This window comes from Peromyscus californicus, unplaced genomic scaffold (assembly GCF_007827085.1).
Source record: "Peromyscus californicus insignis strain IS unplaced genomic scaffold, ASM782708v3 Scaffold_20__1_contigs__length_68692818, whole genome shotgun sequence".
Lineage (NCBI taxonomy): Eukaryota > Metazoa > Chordata > Mammalia > Rodentia > Cricetidae > Peromyscus > Peromyscus californicus.
The window spans coordinates 49,960,653-49,980,931 of NW_026294503.1; the positions used below are offsets into that span (position 1 = coordinate 49,960,653).

Consider the following 20,279-nt stretch of genomic DNA (forward strand, 5'->3'; position numbering starts at 1 on the left):
GGGGTTGAGAGGAGACAGCGTTACCCTCTTCTGGCAGAGAGATGAGACCTTGCAGACAGGCAGTGGCTTGCTCCCTTCTCCTAGAGATGGCTGGGCTAGGCTGGGAGTTGCTAGTCAGGAAAGGGATGTCCAAGGGGATAGTCCTGCAGCAGGAGTGAGGAGGGGAGGTGGAGTCCTCCGAGGTGCCCAGACTCTCTCGGTTCCTTTCCAACAGACCTAAGAGGCTCAGAGGGGCCCAGAATGCTTTTCAGTGTACTTCTGACATTTAGATAAATTACCCATATCAGATGTTTTCTTGCTGTCTTGAGAACATGGACAAGTGGGTGTCAGGTGTGTCCCTGGGGTTCTTGTGGATTCCCAAGGGCCACTTGTCCAGCTCCCCTGTCCCCAGTCTGGAATCTCTCTTTTCACAGAGGTGCTGCCACTGTTGCATGCTGGGAAGGGCGGCCCAGGCCCGGAGCCAGACCTGTGAGCCCAATCTCATGATAAGCTACCAGTGTGGGCTGGTATTCCGTGCCTGCTGCGTGAAGGGCCAAGAGAGTTCAGACTTCCCCCGTGGTGACGGTGGGGACCTTCAGGACCCAGGTAACTCCTCCCTCTTCCGATATGGAGGCACGTGTTCTATGACATGGTCCATACTTCAGGGTGTGTGTCTATGACACGGTTGGTTTATTCTTTTTGTGGCTGTCACATTTCTGGATTCTGCCAATCACAGTTTAAAAATATTACAGGAAAGATCATGAGTTTGGATCCCCAGCACTCATATATAAGCCAGGCAAAGGGGCAATGCATCTTTAACCCAGGCCTCGGGGTATAGAGCAGGTAGGAGGATCCCTAGAGCCTCATTTCAGTGAGAGACCCTGCCTCAAAAAATAAAATGAGAGCAATAGAGGAAGACACTAGATGTTGACCTGTGACCTCCACATGTGCATGCACGGGTGCAACACCTATGCACACCTATGCACATACCACACGCCTAAAGAAAATGTTGGAGAAAAGATGCTGAATCTGTACTGGGTGTGCACAGACATTTTTCTTGTCATTCTTTGAACAGAAATAACAACTATTTATGTAGCATTGATATTGCAGGAGGTATTAAAAGTAATCTAGAGAGGATGAAGGCATCTGAGAGGATGTGCATAGATTACAGACAGACATTATGGTGTTTTATGTGAGAGTCTTGAATGTCTGCGGATTTTTAAAAAATAGTTTTTTATTTTATTGTATCAGTGTTTTGTCTATATTTAGGTAAGTGCACCACGTGCATACAGTGTCCATGCAATTCAGAAGAGGGCATTGGATTCTCTGGAACTGTAGTTATAGATGGTTGTGAGCTGCCATATGGATGCTGGAACCAAACCTGGGTCCTCTGCAGGAACAGCATATGTTTTTAACTGCTGAGCCATCTCTCCAGCTCCTTGTATGTGGGTTTTAATGCCTTCCAGGGTCCTGGAATCAATCCCCATGTGTACCAGAATTTTTCTTTAGGGCCACCAACCAGCTCCCAAATCATGACATGGAAACTTATTAGTTATGAATGCTCGGCCTAGCTTAGCTTGTTTCTGGCTAACTCTTTTAACTAAAATTAATTAACCTGTTTCTCTTTATCTACCTTTTGCCTCAGAGCTTTTTACCTTTCTTTCTGTATGTTCTACTCTGTGTCTGCTGGCTGGCCTCAGGCATCTTCCTCTCTTTCTCCTTCATTCTCTTCTCCTTCTTCTCTCCTTCTTCTCGAACCTAGATTTCTCCTCCTATGTATTCCCTCTGCCCACTCTGCCTATCCCTCCTCTGCCTAGCTGTTGGCCAATCAGCTTTTTAATTAGACCAGTCAGGTGCCTTAGGCAGGCAAGGTGAAACAGCAACACATCTTTTCATTAAAAAAAAACAACAAGCCGGGCGGTGGTGGCGCACGCCTTTAATCCCAGCACTCGGGAGGCAGAGCCAGGCGGATCTCTGTGAGTTCGAGGCCAGCCTGGGCTACCAAGTGAGTCCCAGGAGAGGCGCAAAGCTACACAGAGAAACCCTGTCTCGAAAAACCAAAAAAAAAAAAACAACAAATGCAGCATAAACAAATGTAACACACCTTTACATAGTGAAAGTAATATTCTGCAGCATAAACAAATATAATACATCTTTACATAGTTAAATATTGCACAACACCCATGGATACCAAAGGACAGCTGTGTAGAGAGAGATGTCTGATCGGGGTTAGAGGATTGGAGGGCAGGGGCCAGAGCCCCAGGGGAGAACTGATGTGGCCCAAGTCCACAGGCTTGAACAGAATTCTTGCTGGCAGAATTCTCTTCCTCAGTCTCCATCTCTTAGGTCCTCCAGCTGGTTAAGTAAATTCACTAAACGTTCAGGAGGGCCGTGTGATCATCTCCATCAAAGCCCATCGACTTAAATTCTAATCTCATCTTAAAAATACTACCTTCATAATGACATCCCATTAAGTTGCCACGTGAGGTTAACTATCATGGCTGAGAGATTGGATGAATACCAACTGCTCTGCAGGCATCTGGCTCCACAAGTGTCTGGCCTTTGAGATTTCACCTTGCCCTGGTCCCAGCCCTGGGCAGGGTGGGTAATTGCCCTTTGATCTGATTCTCCCATGAGGTTCTTGATGTTTAAGTTTACATGACAAACAGTGGAAGGAAGAGAATTTGGCCTTTTGAGTTTTGGGGCCAGTGTGGGCCAGCTGGGTGCCTCTGTGTTCAATTAGCAGGCACTTTCTCAGAGGAGTGTGGGACCCCAGAAGCAGTTCCCGGAGATCTTGAAGCTGCTGTTACAACCTCTTCCCTCTAGCCCCATTGCCTATAGCCAGATGTACTTGAAGTCCTGAGGGGCATGGCTTTGTGATGTAGGAACTTCTTGGGTTTGTTTTTTTTTTTTAAACTTATTTATTTTTATGTGTATGAATGTTCATTGCATATATGTATGTATACCATGTGTCTTTGGAGGTCAGAGGAGGGAGTTGGAGCCCCTGGGGTTTGAGTTACTGGTGGTTGTGAGCCAATTGTAGGTGCTGGGAACTGAACCCAGGTCCTCTGCAAGAACGTGTGTTTTTAGCCACTGAGACATCTCTCCAGCCCCAGCCTCCCGGTTCTTTAATCGGCTCTCACTTACATTGTGAGCTCCTGAGCCTCACGGGGAAGCCCTGGGAAGGTGCAGGCATCTGCCCACCATGCTTGCTGGGGATTTTGTCTCACTCTGGCCTCTCTTGAACTTTATACTCCCAGACTGCAGTATTCAGTTCAGTCCGTGTTTCAGGGCATCTTTTGAAGGCTTTCCTGTTCCTTCAAGTGAAGGTCCATTTAATAAAGATGAAAGAATGCAGAGTGTGGGAATGGGCCTCCTGCTCGATGCTGACAAGAGAGGTAGATATGTCTTCTCCTACGATGAGATCGGATGGGATGCTCTTTGTGTGACCATGTCTCATCTCTCTACCCCCAGCTAAGATTCCTGATGACGAGGAACAAGAAGATCCATACCTGAATGATCGCTGTCGAGGTGAGGCCTTGGGACCTGTGGGAGCCTGTTGGTAGGTAGCTAACAAAGTCCAGGGGGCCGGTGTTGACTGCTGCCAAGATTCACCTGGGAAGTTCTTCTGCTCTTGTGGCCCTGGTGGCCCCCGTCTTCTCCATCCCTGAGTGCTTAGAGCTGGGGGGGGGGGGGCGTCTGTGTGGGATGGTGGCTTATGGAGGCAGGACTGGTGTGAGTACTCTGACCACCAACAAGCACCCAGGCTCCATGACAGTGATGCTTGTCCAAGGCTGGGATGCCCCAGGAGAGTAGCCTTTGTGTCCCTGGAGCCCCAGCTGTCCCTTTAGAGTCGTGATCTCCCGGGAGACCTTCGCGCTTAAGTCAGAATGGCCTGGCAGATTTGTTTTTCCTGATTAAATGGTTTTCTTTGGGAACATTCTGCTGGCGTATCTAGCCTGGCAAGTCTGTTTCAGTTTCACCCAAGGGCTCACCCTGTGATTGGGTGTTAATTACGGAGGCAGCTTAATCACAAAATGATGGTGTCACCCGGCACTGAGGCCAGGAGGGAGGGAGAGAGAGAGAGAGATAAAGAGCTCCAGGAAGCCTGGCATCCTCTGGTGACTCCAGATGATTCCCAGGAGGGTGACAGCTGGGTGAAAGCTGGGAGTGTGCAACTTAGGAGGATGCGTTAGCCAGGATGGTGAAGCCTGTGTGCCCCTGGTAGCTGGGCAGTGGCAAAGGAAGAAGATGCAGGCACAGGCCTGTCCCTAGTGGGGTTATACTTAAAAGGATCACCATATCTGCTGTGTAGGGAGTGTGGGTCACAGGGGAGGTGCCAGGTAGGAAGAGACTGTACCAGCAGTTGTGACCGCACTCAGGCCTGGGCCAGTGTTAGTGGGAATGGGCAGCTGGGAAGGCTTGAGAGTTCCGGGGGGTAGTAGGGTAGAGCCTGGCCTCCAGGGAGCAGTATGCCTCTCCAGGTCCACTCGAATCACAGAGGCAGCACATGTTCCCTAACTTGTCAGATCTCTTCAGTAGCCCTAGAGGTACCCAGAGCCTAGGCCTGGGACTATCTCGAGGACCACGTGAGAATATCCCCCAAGGACCACATGTGGCCGCAGCAAGGAGCCTGTGTCAGTAGTCTCCCCCGAGAGGGTCTTCGGAGGTCTCTCGGTGTGTTCACTCGCTCCCGTGGGCTCTGGTTGCAGGTGGCGGACCTTGCAAGCAGCAGTGCCGTGACACCGGGGACGAGGTGGTCTGTTCTTGCTTTGTGGGTTACCAGCTGCAGTCGGATGGTGTCTCCTGTGAAGGTAACATCTGAGGGCTGGTCACCATGCTTGGGAGTCTCTGCTGGAGGTCTGAGCAGGCCTGTGTGGCACAACCTTGGCCCCCTTCCTGGAGGACAGCCAGGACCTGTTTGCCATTGCTGCCTGGAGTTTGGGCTCCAGGACTAGGCTGTCTTCTAGAAGATGTAGATAGCAGTGTGGGAATGAGGCTGCATTGTGGTTCGCCTGGGTTCTGGATTCAGGATCTGTCGTGAGGCCTTGGGCAAGTCCTTCAGCCTCTCCCCTTGTTTAGGAGATGGGGATGATGTTTCCTCCTTTGTGAGATTCTTGAAGATGCTGTGATCCTGGGGCCTGGCACTTACTCAGCGCGGTCTGAAACTTAACAGGGCTTGATGTGGTGATGGGCCCGATGTGCCCACAGCAAGACTCAGCTCAGTTTGATCAGGGCAACTTGATGAATGCAGGAAACCAGATCCACCATGGCTTCTGGAACATTTCTTCTGCTCAAGCTTAAGGCTTGGCTGTTCTCGCTGGTTACTTCTGCCTCCCCTTAATCTCTCTAGATATCAATGAGTGCATCACAGGCAGCCATAACTGCCGGCTGGGAGAATCCTGCATCAATACAGTGGGCTCTTTCCGCTGCCAGCGGGACAGCAGCTGTGGGACTGGCTATGAGCTCACAGAGGATAATAACTGCAAAGGTACAGCTCCCATTCAAATCTAAAAACCTCCCCTTCCCCAGCTGTGGGTGTGGGAAAGGGCCCATTGGGCTCTGTGGTGCTGCCCCCATGTGGCTGCCTGGGCTACTGCAAGAAGGAGGTGGTCAACTTTCTTGCAAGTGCATAAGGGTGTCAACACAGGAAATGAAGGAAGAGCCGGGTCTGGGATGAGCAGGTTTACCTTAATACGGTGCTGCTGAGTTAACGATGCTCGGAGCCTGAACCCTGACAAACAAGTTCAGGGTCCTCACTTGTGTTTCCATGACGAACAAAACCAAGCCAGTACCGAACCAGGCTCCGGGGCAGACTCTAGGGCAGGTCTTGTGTAAAAAATGTCAATCATTGAATTATGTGGGATGACCCAAGAGCCAGACGCCTTCTCCTGGCAGCCAAGTCCTTGAGCAATCCTGCAGCCCCACCCTGCACTGCTCTCTGGCGGAGTCTCTGGACTCCAGAGCCTGGGAGCCAAGCCAGCTGAGTAGATTACACTTGAACCTTTGACAGCCGTGAACTTCAAGGCAGGGCAATCCATCTTGTCCTCTCTTGATGTAACTATTGTTAATATTTGGAATATTATGAAGACCTCAGGATGAAAAGAATTACGGAGTCTGTGTTTATCGCTGAGATAATTGCCGTGTGATCTAATCTAAACATACACTTCTAAATGAGTGATAGTACCTGCCAGAAGAATGCCTGGGTCATTTGTTAAATCACGAAAAGCTTGCCTCATAAGCCAGGGAGGGGGAGTACTTTTTTTTTTTTTTAAGTCTTTAGCAATTTTTACACAGTTCGACTCACTGCAGGCCTTCTCGTAACACCCTTTCTGTTGAAATGTGTTGGGGTTATAGTCTGAGAAATGAGCTTTTTTTTTTTTTTAAAAAAAAAAGTACTTTCTTGTGATGTTAAAGTATTGTGAGACGCTTCTGGCGGGAACCCTTGCTAACCATCTCCTTTTTTTATGATGCACCAGATATTGACGAGTGTGAGAGTGGTATTCATAACTGCCCCCCCGATTTTATCTGTCAGAATACTCTGGGATCCTTCCGTTGCAGACCCAAGCTGCAGTGCAAGAGCGGCTTTATACAGGATGCTCTAGGCAACTGCATTGGTAAGACACGCTGCCGCTAGTGAGGATGGCCTACCGAGCCGGCGACAGTCGGCATAGATCAGGGGCTGGCGAGCTTCCCTGAGGGGCAGACAGCAAATGCCACAGGCACTGTGAGCCATGTCTGGGTCACAGGGACCCGACTGGGCAGTTATAGTTCGAAAGTCTCAGAGTAGATGCGCAGGTGGTGGCGTGGTATCCCAATAAAACTTTATTTGTAAAACTACTCGTGGGCTGGTTTGGGTATAAGGGTCTAATCCCCATGGTTTGGATGGAGGGTGGGTTTTAGGGTCAGAGACGCTTAGATTTGAACTGCATGTCCTAAGATTTGCTTCCTTCCTTGAAGCCTCAAGTGCTTCCCGTGTAAGATGGGAGAGACTGTGACATCTGTCTGAGAGGCTCGAAGCAAGGACTGAGGCGGGTGGTGCTTGTGGTGGGACAGGTATGAGGGAAGCAGCATTTGGTGTGTGATTGCTCTCTGCCCCAGCCGCTTAGGCCTGGAGAAGCTGTTTCACAGCAAATGGTTGAATTCATAGAGACAGAATAGTGTGGTAGTCACTTGTGTTCGATGGAGACAGTTCCCGCCTGGAAGATGAAGGGGCTCGGAGATGGATGGGTTGATAGCGGAGTGGACCACTGTGTAAAGGAGAGGAGAGGACGTGGACTCAGGGTGATAATAAAGAGGTCAATGAAAGGCTGCTCAGGTGGGAGGGGCACCCATCTCTCCCTCCTCTTGTCTTGGTGCTGCTCTGGGGCGCCTGCATGCATGCTTGTTAGCATTTGAGCCCAGATCTGCCCCGTAGGCAGGAGCTTCTAAACCTCTCCTTTGAGGTCAGAGAGTCCCTTCCTCAAGCTACAGGTGTCGCTGGTTGGAACCCAGCCTTTCCCCTCTGTCCCCTCTTAAAGGAAAATATTGGATACTAGATATGCGAGTTCCTTTCTTATTTCTCTCTTGACGTATAGATAACCTTGCCCTGGTTCTTCTTTTGAAATGGGATTGAAAGTTCATTTCCCTGTCCCTGTCTTACTGACCCCACGGTAGATCCTTTTAGGACAGGAGCTTCACCTGAGCCTTACCCACATACCCTGGGTCTTAGCCGGTGTCTAACATCTGTCTGAGCTATGGGGACCTTGGCTGGCTCATGAGTTGGCCCCTTGCCAGCCTCCTGGAATCAGACTGTCAGCACTCTGCACACGTGCAGTAAGGAGGGTGGCTGTGACTCCCCTGCGGCAGGAGAAAGAGGGTCCTGCCAAGACTTGCAGCCTGCTCAGGGGGCTCTGGAGGAGGACGCGTCAGCTGAGGACGGAAACCCTGACTCATGGCAGAATTGGCCCTGCTTTCCTCTATGAGAAAATCTTTGCGGGTCTCAGCATGCCCCGGGTTTCCCTCCGCAGAGTGCAGGGGTAGAGGTGCTCAGTAAGCCATCCCTTTGTGTAACCGCCCCCCCCCCTCTCTCTCTCTCACACACACACACACACACACACACACAGATCTAAGCCATGGAGGAGCCCAGGATGTTGGCCAGATCCCAACCTGGTGGCATAGACCTCTCCCATCACCTCTGTGTAGGTCCGCAGTGACATCAAGGATGTTCAGCACAGAGGCTCCCCTACACAACTTGACATGGAGGGAGGTCCCCCTTTGTACTTACTGTTCACAACCAAGTTAAGGACTTACTCTTCAAGAAATTACCTCTTTTAGCATAAAAACCGTGCATGCCTGGTTACAAACCAGGAAAGCCTAAGGGCAGAAAATAATGCCCTGCCTGCCGGGCCAGCCTCCAGGTGGGCGGGGCCGCCCTTCTGGGCATCGCTCACTCAGTTTGTTTTTTCATGGAAACAGAACCGGACTGTTGGACTAGTCGGTTTTCCCCTCTTGACAACATGTTTAGAAATCATTCCGTGCCAGCATTTTTATTCATGTGTAAAATAATAACATCAGCAGCAGAAATAGCTATCTGGAGACAGTGTGGAAATAAGGGGAAGAGCCGTGCACCATGGTGCACGCCGGTCATCTCAGCCCTTGCAGAGCTGGAGGCAGGAGGAATGCCCTGAGTTGGAGGCTAGTCTGGACTCTATAGGAATTAAAGTCCAGCCTGGGCTACATGTTGAGACCTTGTTTCAGAATGAAACCTTTGAAAAAAAGGATGGAGGCCATCCAGGAGAGAGCTGCAGACTATCTCTGCTCCTCTGTCTGTATCCAGGGCCGACAACCCACACACTTCTGCCTGTGTTCCCATCTATGATGGGAAACACTGACCCCAGGATCTCCCTTCCCAGAACCCCACTCCATTCCCATCCCCGTGCAAGGAAAGGTGCGCCCTGCCCCGTCAGATGAGCACAGGCTGGGCTGAGAAAGCAGAGGCCTTCTCGATACAAAATTAAAATTTTTTAGATCTTTGAGGTTGACTCTTCAGCACACTGTGAGGAAGTCTTTTCGGGGTTTTCTTATTCTTTTTCTTCACCCTCTACCTCAAGTCCCCTTTTTCCTTCATTCCCTGGTGAGGGGTGGGGGAGGGGGGAGAGCAGTGCTCCCTGTATGCTAGCCCACAGGTACCGGGTTCTTTCAAAGATCCTGGGGCCGGCAAGGGTCCCAGCTGGTCTTAGAAGTGCTTTATAAGACCAAGTGAGCCAGGAATGACAGCTGGAGTGCCTGTGCCGATGCCGTGGGAACCCAGGAGGGAAAAGCACGCAGTGTGTCCCCAGACCCTCTCTGGCCTTTCCTCTCTATTCATATCTTTGTTGATCCACTTTTGATCCCATTCATTCATCTATCGTCTGACTTTCGCGGAGCTCAGGCCAGGAGACTCTTCTCTGAGGAGCACACAGTCTCAAGGGACAGCAGGCTTGCAAATGAACAGTTTGGGAAATCACATCAGACAAGAGCACTCAGGGCAGAGGGCATCCCTGCTGGCCACTACACTCACCACTGACAATAGGCAAGAGTTGCCAAGCTTTGTGTAAAGGGCTAGATAACGGATATCAACCTTTCCAGCCATCTGGTTCCTGTCCTAACCACCAGGCTCCTGTCGTGCTAATGCAAAAGCAGCTGTAGACCACATGTGAGGCAGCAGGCCTGGCTGGCTGCCAATAAAATTTTATTTACAAGGATAAGCAGTGGGCCAGATTGGCTCGGGGGGGGGGGGGGGATCTTGAGGAAGGACACTGGGAGTGATTGTGAGCATGGATGCCAGGGCTCTAGACCTGGGCTCTGTTGTCCTCTCTGCCCCTTGTGAGCCTGAGGGGTTGCTCTCTCCAGGGTCTGGGTTCCCAGTGTAACATACAGACAGTAATGCCAGCCCTGCCACTGCAGGCTGGCTACTGCAGTACGTCGTGGTGACAGATGTGCATGCCCCTGTAAACTCTGAAGTGCTGCGCTGTCGATGTGGAGGCCCGTTCCAGGGATGGGAGGGAGTCAGGGATGATTCTGTAGACAGCCTGAGGAGGGTGGGGCTTGGCCATCATGGAACAGTCCTCTCCTTGTCATTTCAGCTGTCAATCTTCCACCCTTGCCCCCTTCCTGCTGACCCCTGATCCCAGTGTGCTTTGTGAATGTATGAACTAGACCGCTCCTGACTTTCTGAGAGCTAGATTCTTCTAGACATGCTTTAGGAGGAAGCTCGGTTTGGGCTTAGAAGTTTAGCATAAAGAGCAAACAGATGTGTATCTTAGTGTTCCTTCAGTATTTACTGTACACGTGTGTGTGTCCACCAGTGGTGAATGGCCAGTGGTCCCCATACTATAGTGTGGAAGGAGACCCCATGCGGGGAGTTCTGAGTGGCCTGAGTCATCGCAGATGGGAGACACAGGAAGGAGTTTATTGTGGAGAAGGTGGTCAGAGGCATGGCTACCACATTAACTGGGGGTGGGACCCTGAGTGGCTGGTCCAGGAGTTGTAGATATATGACTAGGACTTCCAAGGCCTAGACAGGTGAAGTAGACTACCCACCAACCACAGGAGCCTAGGGCCTCACTGTTGTCCGGGGCTGGTACAGAGGAGTGGGCATCAAGCTCAGGGCAGGGCCCTATCTACCTGTGTGGGTTGGAAAGCCACGCCAGCAGGTACCGCAAAAGATGGAAAAATTATGGTTGGAAGTAGGAGGAGAGGACAGGGAGGGAGGGGCCTGAGGCTACCTTGTCCTTTGACCTTTGCCCTTGTATAGGCAAAGGGATCAGGGCCTATTGGTTTGTAGCTTTGCTGAGAGAAGGGACAGGCTCCTTTGGAGGTTCAGTGGCTGTGTTCATGGGTAGCCCCTGTGTTTAACCGTGCCGCATCTTGTCTCTTTTCTCTGTAGATATCAATGAGTGTTTAAGTATCAGTGCCCCATGCCCTGTGGGGCAGACATGCATCAATACAGAGGGCTCGTACACATGCCAGAAGAACGTGCCCAACTGTGGCCGTGGCTATCATCTCAACGAAGAGGGAACTCGCTGTGTTGGTTGGTATCACACACACACACGCACACGCACACGCACACACACACACTTCTGAAATTTGGCATTTCTATCTGTTTCCAGCACAGTCTTTCCCTTCTCTGGAAGAGATAGTTGGTCCCCAAAATGAAGACATTCTGCCTGTCCATCCATGCATCCATCCGTCCAAGCATCCATCCATCCATCCCATTGCCCCTCCCCTGGCACAGGCCTTTGCTGTCTTGCGCAGACTGTTACAGTAGCACACCAACACTTCTAGCCTTGTCTTCAATCTGCCCAGTGTTCTCAGGCTACTTGATCACAATTATTGATGGCCAAGTTTGGACACCCAGAATTCAGTTCTCCTAAACGGGTCACAGCGAATCTAGATGACATAAATCTTGCTGCAAGACCGCTGGGTGGTGTCTTGTTTATTCCCACCACATGCCTCTTCCTGTGTTGTTTTTGGGCCAAGGCAGTCAGCTGGCCTAGATCCCTGCCAGGAAAGGGGCCTCCCTCCCCACAACCCCTAAGCCATCTCAACACCACCCTCACAACCCTGGGTACTTCCTGTCTCCCTGGAGATCGGGGCTGGCTTCCTGGGGGGTCAGCGGCTGTTTTAGATTGGGCGCAGCGCATGGTAGATGTTCTGTGAAGAGCAGGGTGCTGCTGTTCAAACAGTGTACAGTTCAGTGTGCACACTAACAGGCTCTCGGTGTGTCTTCCTTTCTCCTTCACAAGATGTGGATGAGTGCTCACCACCAGCGGAGCCCTGTGGGAAAGGACACCACTGCTTGAACTCCCCTGGCAGTTTCCGCTGCGAGTGCAAGGCTGGGTACTATTTTGATGGCATCAGCAGGACCTGTGTGGGTATGTGAATGCCTTTCCTGCCCTAGGGGTCCTGGCCAGGTGACTCCACACAGGGGACAATCTGTGGCACCTAGGGTGACCATGTCCATCCCATCCTCATCTCAGAAGGTCCCAAGGGTAGGCAGTCAGGAGACACTGTCTCACTGTGGCTCTGCCACCACCCTGGCCTCGGGCCACCCTCAGGACACTAGCGGTGTCAGCCTGCTTCCTCATGGAACCGGCGTTCTCTTTGACTCCAGCCACCAAGGTTTTCTAAGACTCTAGTCCAGGTCTGCAGCTGGCAAGGTAGCAGTGACTTCCCAGATTTGCTACAGACCTGTCGGGCCTCAAGGCTTGGAATGCACAATTCCCTGAGGCAGTTAGAACCCTATCCAGCTAGGACTTGCTGTTACCAAACCAGGATACTCAGTGGAGGCCAACAGCTGCCCTAATTCCCCACCCCACCCCACCCCTAGCAAATCCTAGCAGACTCTCCTGTGGGCAGAGGGCTGGCAGAAGGGCACCTGTCCAGATGCGCCACATTTGTCAGAGTACGGGGCTTCACACAGACACAGTCAAGAGAGGCCTCAGCCCTTCCATCTGAGACACGAAGGGACTTAAGGGCAGAGGACCGTGAACTGCTGCCATTGGGACATGACACTACTCCGGCGGACATGCTCTGAGCTGACTGCCCCTCTGTTTCAGACATCAATGAGTGCCAGCGCTATCCTGGGCGCCTGTGCGGCCACAAGTGTGAGAACACGCCAGGCTCTTACCACTGCAGCTGCTCAGCGGGCTTCCGGCTGTCTGTGGATGGCCGGTCTTGTGAAGGTGAGGGTGGGTCACGGGGTGGTCGGGAGCCTTCGCCATGCTTCTCCTTTGCTTGCAGACTCATTTGGAATTTCCTAGGCTGATATTTTAAGGATCCTAGGATCCTCATCCTAGGGACGTGACTCTAAGCCGGTGGCAGCCATACTGAAACTTGGCCAGCTCCCTGGCAGGGCTCGGCCAGTTGTTTGGGTTCGTGAGTCTTGCTGTGCACAGATAACAGAGTGTCTTGTGTTATCAGCTGTGGTTATTGTTCCTGGCTGTGCTTAGGCATCTGAGCTTTGTGCTTGGGTAATATACTGAGGACACCGTGCTGAGGCCTAGCCAGCCTTGCCTCTACTATATGCTATTAAGCACATGCCCTCTGGGTATAGCAAGACGTGGTTCCTGTGTCAGGGAGTATGTTTATGATGTGATGGAAAACCACACTGGACATAGATTGAGCAGGCGACCTGGCCAGGCGTGTTGGGGCCACAGATAGGAAACACTGAGACAGAGGCTAGTGGCCTATCTCTTCTACCCTCTCAGAAACAGAGTAAATGAATGTAAGAAGGAATCTCTAAGCCAGAGGTCGGCAAGCTTTTTCTCTCCCAGCTGCATGGTTACTATTTTAAACCTTTCTGGACAGTCTATAGACAGTACTCCACTCTGCTGTGGGAACACAAAAGTAGCCATAGGTCCTGGTCAAAGGGGTTCATAGCTGTGTGCCAATAAAACTTTATTTACAAAAACAAGTATAGGGGGCCAAACTTGGCCTGGAGCTTGCTCTAGGTGAAGGGAATTGGTAATCAATAGCTGGGTTTCGAGTAGCCTCGAAGTTCAGAGATTTAGGAGTACCAGGGCTATTGTCCCACAGGCTAGGTCACCTGTGTCACCGTCTAGGAGATGAAAGTGGGGAGGGCAGGAAAGATTTTTGCTGAGAGCTAGAAGGGGCTGTGGTCATGACAGGACTTGGGATATCCTATCATGCTGCACCCATGCCCTGCAGGGACAGGATTGAAGGGAGCCAAGCCTGGAGGCTGTCACTCATCCTGCCTGGAGATGGTGTGGCCTCACGCAGGCAGTAGCAGGGGTGGAGAAATTCCTCAGCTACAGTGGGCTGCAGCGGAGGCCCCTCTCCCCTTGGGCATCTCAGTCTTACAACTTCAGACTTGACCTCCCTGTTTCACATCAGGGAGGTGATGAGGAAATAGTCTGCTCACCCTTCTCTGAGTCCTCAGCCTGCTGTGGAGGCAGGGACTTGAGGTGTGGCTCTGAGCCGTGAACCCTGGGAACCTCTTCTCTTCTAGATGTGAATGAGTGCCTCAACAGCCCCTGCAGCCAGGAGTGTGCCAACGTCTACGGCTCCTACCAGTGTTATTGCCGACGAGGCTACCAGCTCAGTGACGTGGACGGCGTCACCTGTGAAGGTGAGGGCACCCTGTGTACTGTGGGGAGCACCCCGATCTTGCCACCACAGCAGCCTCTGGCTGCATTTCAGAATCCATGGCTTGGAAAGCCTGTCGGGATTTCTCTACCCTGTGAAGTTCCCATTTGCTCCCTGAAGGGAGGCGGGGCTGAATCCTTGCTTTTCCTCTGATAGGTCTCCAAGACATTTTTCTGGGAGTGAGGTTAGGAAAAGAGCAAACCAGTACATGGATTCCTCTTAAATACACATGCTGTGGTGGTAACCCCTTCTGTGTGCTGGTACCCCGAGCCACAGGGCACAGGGCTTGGCAGTAGTATGTGTCTGAGAGGTGAGGAGTGACCTGAGGGCCACCCTAGCCTTTTGAGCTCCATCCTCACCAGGCCTGGCCATCATCATCTCTGTCAAATGCAATGCTCCCTCCTGGACTGTTGGGGCAGTCCAACCAGATGACAGTCCAGGAGCACCTGGAAACTTCGAGGACCAATCTTACTGCTGTTATAACAAGCTTAGAACCCCCAGTTCCAGAGCTATAATGCTGTGTGTGTGTGTGTGTGTGTGTGTGTGTGTGTGTGTGTGTGTGTGTGTGTGTGTGTGTGTAGAGACATGGGATCCAACCCAGGGCCTAGCTCGGCAGAGGCTATGTCCCTAGACCTAAAACCTGAAGCTTTTTGAGTACCAGTGTGACTCCACAGTGGAAAATTCTATACCATGAGTCACAGTCCAAACTCAGGAGCATTGGAAATACTGTATAGAGCTGCCTTTAGTCTGTGTGTATGAGACAAATGGGTTTAGACTTGACGCTCATCCCCAGGACATGTTATTTATGTAAGTGGCAGTATTCCAAAATACCCAAAATACTTCTGATCCCATGCATTTCAGATGGGGGGGACTCAGCCTGTTTTTTCATGTGATGTGTAGTGAATTTTGTTTGTTTGAATGGTTGGTTGCGTTAGGTGCTTTTTTTTTTTTTCTTTAGCAAATGGCTCTCTATTCCCCTTCTCTGTGCATACTTCATACCATACTATCCCTAGACTAGTCCCACCCCATCCCTGGGCCTCAATTTCCCCTTCTGTAATGATGGTCTCTGTGGCCACCCTCTGCTGCTGCCCTCCCAGCCCAGCCTGGCCACCTAGGGCTGCCACATGGCCGAGCTGCAGCTGTGGCTGTGGACCAGAGCTGGATCCTGAGGGTGGACTCTGACTGTCCCGTTGCAGATATTGATGAGTGTGCCCTGCCCACCGGGGGTCACATCTGCTCGTACCGCTGCATCAACATCCCCGGAAGTTTCCAGTGCAGCTGCCCCTCATCTGGCTACCGGCTAGCCCCCAATGGTCGCAACTGCCAAGGTGAGTGAGGCAGAGTCTCTGCCTTGGGGTCACCCATGTATGTTACAAGTCCCATGGTGTCAGGGGAGAGCGTGTGCTTCCCAGATGCAGGCCTGTACCACGGATGGGAATGATTTCAGGGACTAGGGAAAAGTGTCTTGGTCTCCTAACACAGAAGACCTAGCCTGTCCTCAGGGCTGTCTGGGCTCTGTGAAGGTCCTGTCAGGTAAGAACACCTGAATTCTCCCACTCTGTCCTTGGCTCTTGGAAGAGTGACACAAGGGACTCTGTCCTCAGCCTGGTCTAATTATGCATTCTCTCACCCAGTCATTGGACAGACAGGCTGTGAGCCAGGTCCTAGGTTACAGACATGAGCAGGTGTCAGGTGCCTCTGCTCCTGCAAAGGGCTGGCTGTGGTCTGGTCTGGGAACTCTAGTGGTTGTGAGTGTTTAGTGGGCTAGGGTCTGCTCTGGCATGGGCTTTGGTGGTGAGAGCTAGTAGAGTCTATCTGTATTTGTTCCCCCTTTCTGAGAACTTGCCGGGGTCCCCAGCATTCCATGGTCACCCATTTGGCGACTGACCGTGCTGAGGACAAGGTTGTGAACAAATGATCCCGTGTGTGCACTCCGGCTCACACCAGGAGCAGATCACGGGCAAAGCTGTCCAGCCCCTTCTTCACAAGTCCCCATGAGCTGGCGATCCAGGGCCTCCAGAGAATCCCAGGTCCTGCCCATAAAGATGGTCACTAGTGACCCCTCTGCAGGTGCAGAGGGAGACAGTTCCTTGAGGCTGACTGACCAGCCAACCTAACCAAGTGCTGGGCACCGGGTTAGGGGTGGAGGCGGAATGTGGGGAATAATAGAATAAGATTCCCGATGTTCTACACATTCGTGCATGGGCACCCACTTACCTCCCCCCAACACACATACATATGCATGCCACCACCACCACCAACAGCAAAGAAGGCAGCCAGCCAAATCTCTGGAAGGGACCCACTCAACTTCTCTGAGGCTGGACAGGTCTGTTTTTTCCCCCACAGTCCTGCTTTCTGCTCTCCTGGCCCAACTCCCTCACCACAGCCTGGAGTCCTGCCCAGAAGCAGCAGCAAAAACACATTCCTGGGCAGGCGAGATGGCTCATTGAATAAGGCTCTTTTTGCCAAGCCTGGTGATCCTGAGTTCAATCCCTGGGACCCACATGGTGGAAAGAGCGAGCAGACTTTTTGCAAGTTGTCTTCTGACCTCCACACACATGCTGAGGGACATGCCCACCCCCACCCTCCAAATAAAAAGGTTTAAAAAAAACAAAACAACAACAACAACAACAACAAAAAACACCAACCACATTCCTGAGCTGTGGTCTCTGAGATTGGCAAAGGTTGCTTTTGCCAGTGACAATCAGACACGTGACACTTCTTACCAGCTGCCTCCTGGGCTTGGTGATACCCCTGAACCCCACCCACTTGGAATGTCGTATAAGAGGCTCCCCCACCTCTAGAGGCTTCAGGCCCTATAGCAGCGTATCCAGGCCTGGTTCCCGCCCCCCCCCCCCCAACTACTTTAGTTACCACCCTGAGACCCAAGGCAAAATGCATGGCTCCTTTAGGCCTTGTTTCTTCACCTGTGACGTGGGACCATAGACTCAGACCCTTCTTGACCTTCAAGATATAGCCAGTCACACATGAGGTCAGGGTGGCGTTCCTTGAGAGCTATGGAAAGGCGCTAGGTGGTTGGAGCACCAGATCCTGATGCCTACCTGCCTGGTTTCAAAGCTTGGCTCTGTCTATATAGAATGTGTGACCATAGCCAGGTTCCTTAAGTTCGGTGAACCTTCTCTAAGATGAGGATTGTAACACCAGTTGCATGGTCACCCCTGCCAGTGCTTCAGCGACCTTCACATGGTATCTGCTCTTGTTGCGTACCCCCACTCCAGGGATTGTGAATACGCTAGTGCTCTTGTAACTCTCCACATTTGGTAAACAGAAGATCTGGCACCAGACGCTGCTCCCGTGGAGGGCAAGGATGTTAATACATGGTTTGCGTGGGTGGGGATGGCTTTCATGGCTTTAGTCTATACCCAACTGTCTCTGGGTCTCCACAGACATTGATGAATGTGTGACTGGTATCCACAACTGTTCCATCAATGAGACTTGCTTCAACATCCAGGGCAGCTTCCGCTGTCTGTCCTTTGAATGCCCAGAGAACTATCGCCGCTCCGCAGACACGTAAGTCCCTGGGGCCCACTGTCATCTGTCTGTATTGGGCTTCCTAAAGGCTCCGCTCTGGGCATGGGCAGGTGGTTCACAAAGCCTTAGTGTTCTCTTATTCGGCCTTAAGAACCTGCTGATTCTTGCTTCTGAGGTCCCTGAGGGCCAGTGAGACTGTCCTCAGGAGGCCGTGGGGGTGCCTGCAGATGGCATGCTGTCGTTGAGACAGACCTTCGTCAGTCACTTCATCTGTAGCATGCATATGTGAGACTGTGCTGACCCAGATGACCAGGTGGCAATGTCACTGTCTTGGCCCAAATCCAGGATTCAGGGTGACGTGTTAAGGCACCTTCCTTCCAGCTGAGTGATGTGTGGGAACAGCATGGGATATCCTGTGTCCTGTACGAGAAACTGTGTAACCACGTGTCCTTGTAAGGCCGATCACCGTGGTTGTCCTCTGCGGTGTCCAGGAACTCTTTCCTCGGGGAGTTTGGAGGATTCCCAGGCCATGGTTTTCCCTGCAACCACCCCCATCTCGGTTCTACCCAGAGAACCCCATTTATTTACTACAGGGCAAGCTCCACTCTGGGAGCTCATTCCGGGAGTGTGGACCGATGCCCTCCCCACCAGCACAGGAATGCTCAAAGCACGCATGTGGGTGGACACCTGGGTTTCCCACTGTGCTCTCTTGACCTCACGCTTGTCTTTGGCTTTTGACCCGCTACCACTCCTGCCCAGTGGTCAGTGTTTCCTTTTGATGGTGCTTTGGGCTCCAGTGTTCAGCCTCTGACCCAGGGGACTGCTCTTGCTGTTGTAGGCTCTGTCCAGCTTCCAGTTTGCTCCACCCTAGAAACCGTGAGGTCTTTCTGACCTTAGAGCTGTTTGCCTACCACCTGCCCTCATCCCCTGACCTACTCTATTTCCCTAGTATGTTTCTGGTTTTCAGAGTCAGGGTTTTTCTGTGTAGTTTTGGTGCCTGTCCTAGATCTCGCTTTGTAGACCAGGCTGACCTCGAACTCACAGAGATCCACCTGCCCCTGCCTCCCGAGTGCTGGGATTAAAGGTGTGCGCCACCACCGCTGGGCCCCTAGTGTGTTTTTAATCTACTCACAAACTGATCACTTTTCTTGATGTGTTGATGCAGACCTGTAATCCCAGTACTGGGAGGCAAAGGCAGGTGGATCACCAGCTTGAGGACAGCCTGGGCTACATATTGAGACCTTGTCCTAACAACACCAAGTGCCTTGTTTCTTTCTATGTCTTCATCAGGGTAAAGCTACTCTAGAAGTGGGTATGCAAATGTGTCACATCCCCAAGAGCTCACGAGTTGTGCAATAGCCTGGCGGCAGTGGCAGAGCTGTCCTGAGTCACCAAGAAAGCTATGCACCCTTGGTTTGCGGCCCTGTTCTGTTTCCCATTATAAATGGGTTTCAGGATTCCAGAAGCCAGGCTGTGGTTGCAGTGGTTACTTTTAATTCCTGTGCAGCTGCCAGGCTGAAAGAGGAGGCTGTCCCACTTGGGGCAAGACACATGAGTCCATGGGCAGGCAGGTTGACCTTGCTTGCTGAGGTGGTTGCTAAGGTGAGCCAAATCCAGCCACCGGTAGGCTGACTGTATACAGGCTCCTGGGTAGACAATGGGCTGTGGATGGCCGGCCTGTTGGGCCAGCTCCTAGGAGCACATGCCAGACAGTGAACAGAGAGTACACAGGGTGCTGAGAGAGTGGAGAGAGGCCAGCCTGGCCAGGGGAGGGGTGGGCAAGTGGGATGGTGTTGACCAGGCTTGAATTAAGGTCAGTGGGAGGTGAATTAGGCAGTGGGGGAGATTGGGGGAGACCCCCACATACTGAAATGGGGTATCCTCAGGACATCTGGGGTGCATTTCCTTCCAGTGTGGGGTTGATGTGCAAGGTCACAGCTGCCCCATCCTGCTGTTTCTGGGGCTGAAAGAGGAAACTGTTTTCCATAAAAACAGGTTGGATGTGGACACAGGGATGAGGGAGGTGGGGCGTGATGCTTCAACCCTGGGAAGATGGCCATTTTCCTGTGACACTTTCTGTCCTTTGTCTCTGTGTTACCAAGAGCCAGAGAGTGGGGATGGGGGGGTGGAGTCCTCTGTACTGAGGATTTCGGGAATCCAAAGTGAACCCCCCTTGGGAATGCTCCTCTTCCAAGCAGACTCAAGCCTTGTGGAGATGTTGTGACAGTCTAGAAAAAGCATAGTTTGGGAGGCAGGCTGACTTAGGTTTCAGCTTCCTGGGTTTCTTGAAGCTCTTGTTCTCAGCTGTAAGATGGAATGGTGGGGTCCTCTGTAGGATTCTCTGAGAATGACCCTCTGCTTGTTTACATAGACCCCACCCTAGGTTCTGCCCAGTGGGCAGGAACAGGTGTTCCAGGACACACTCATCCCTGCAGTCCTGTTGGGGTAAAGGGAAGCTGGGTCTTTGTTGGTTACGGCACGTCAATCTGGGAGGCCATGAACAAGGACTCGGGCTGCAATGTAGAAAGGCTGGGCTTCTGGTCCTGGCCTTTCTAAGTTCTATGGCCTTGGGTCAACCTTGGGCCACCTCGGTAAAGTGGTACAAGCTTACTTGCTTGGTCAGGTGTTGATAATCAGGGGTAGCAAGTCTGGCTCAGTGCTGGCCCGGTCTGCCCATT

At 51.9% G+C, this 20,279-nt stretch overlaps 1 protein-coding gene across 2 annotated transcripts in view; it reads left to right on the top strand.

Moving 5' to 3' along the window:
• Fbln1 (fibulin 1) overlaps nt 1-20,279 on the top strand; it is an 81,563-nt gene that overhangs the window by 20,761 nt on the left and 40,523 nt on the right. For both annotated transcript variants that reach the window (XM_052748551.1, XM_052748552.1), the window contains exons 4-14: nt 414-585; nt 3,454-3,510; nt 4,692-4,793; nt 5,333-5,470; nt 6,459-6,596; nt 10,889-11,032; nt 11,748-11,876; nt 12,561-12,686; nt 13,973-14,092; nt 15,306-15,437; nt 17,517-17,640. In XM_052748551.1, the coding sequence (XP_052604511.1) occupies nt 414-585; nt 3,454-3,510; nt 4,692-4,793; nt 5,333-5,470; nt 6,459-6,596; nt 10,889-11,032; nt 11,748-11,876; nt 12,561-12,686; nt 13,973-14,092; nt 15,306-15,437; nt 17,517-17,640 (1,382 nt within the window). The remainder of the gene's footprint in view (nt 1-413; nt 586-3,453; nt 3,511-4,691; nt 4,794-5,332; nt 5,471-6,458; nt 6,597-10,888; nt 11,033-11,747; nt 11,877-12,560; nt 12,687-13,972; nt 14,093-15,305; nt 15,438-17,516; nt 17,641-20,279) is intronic.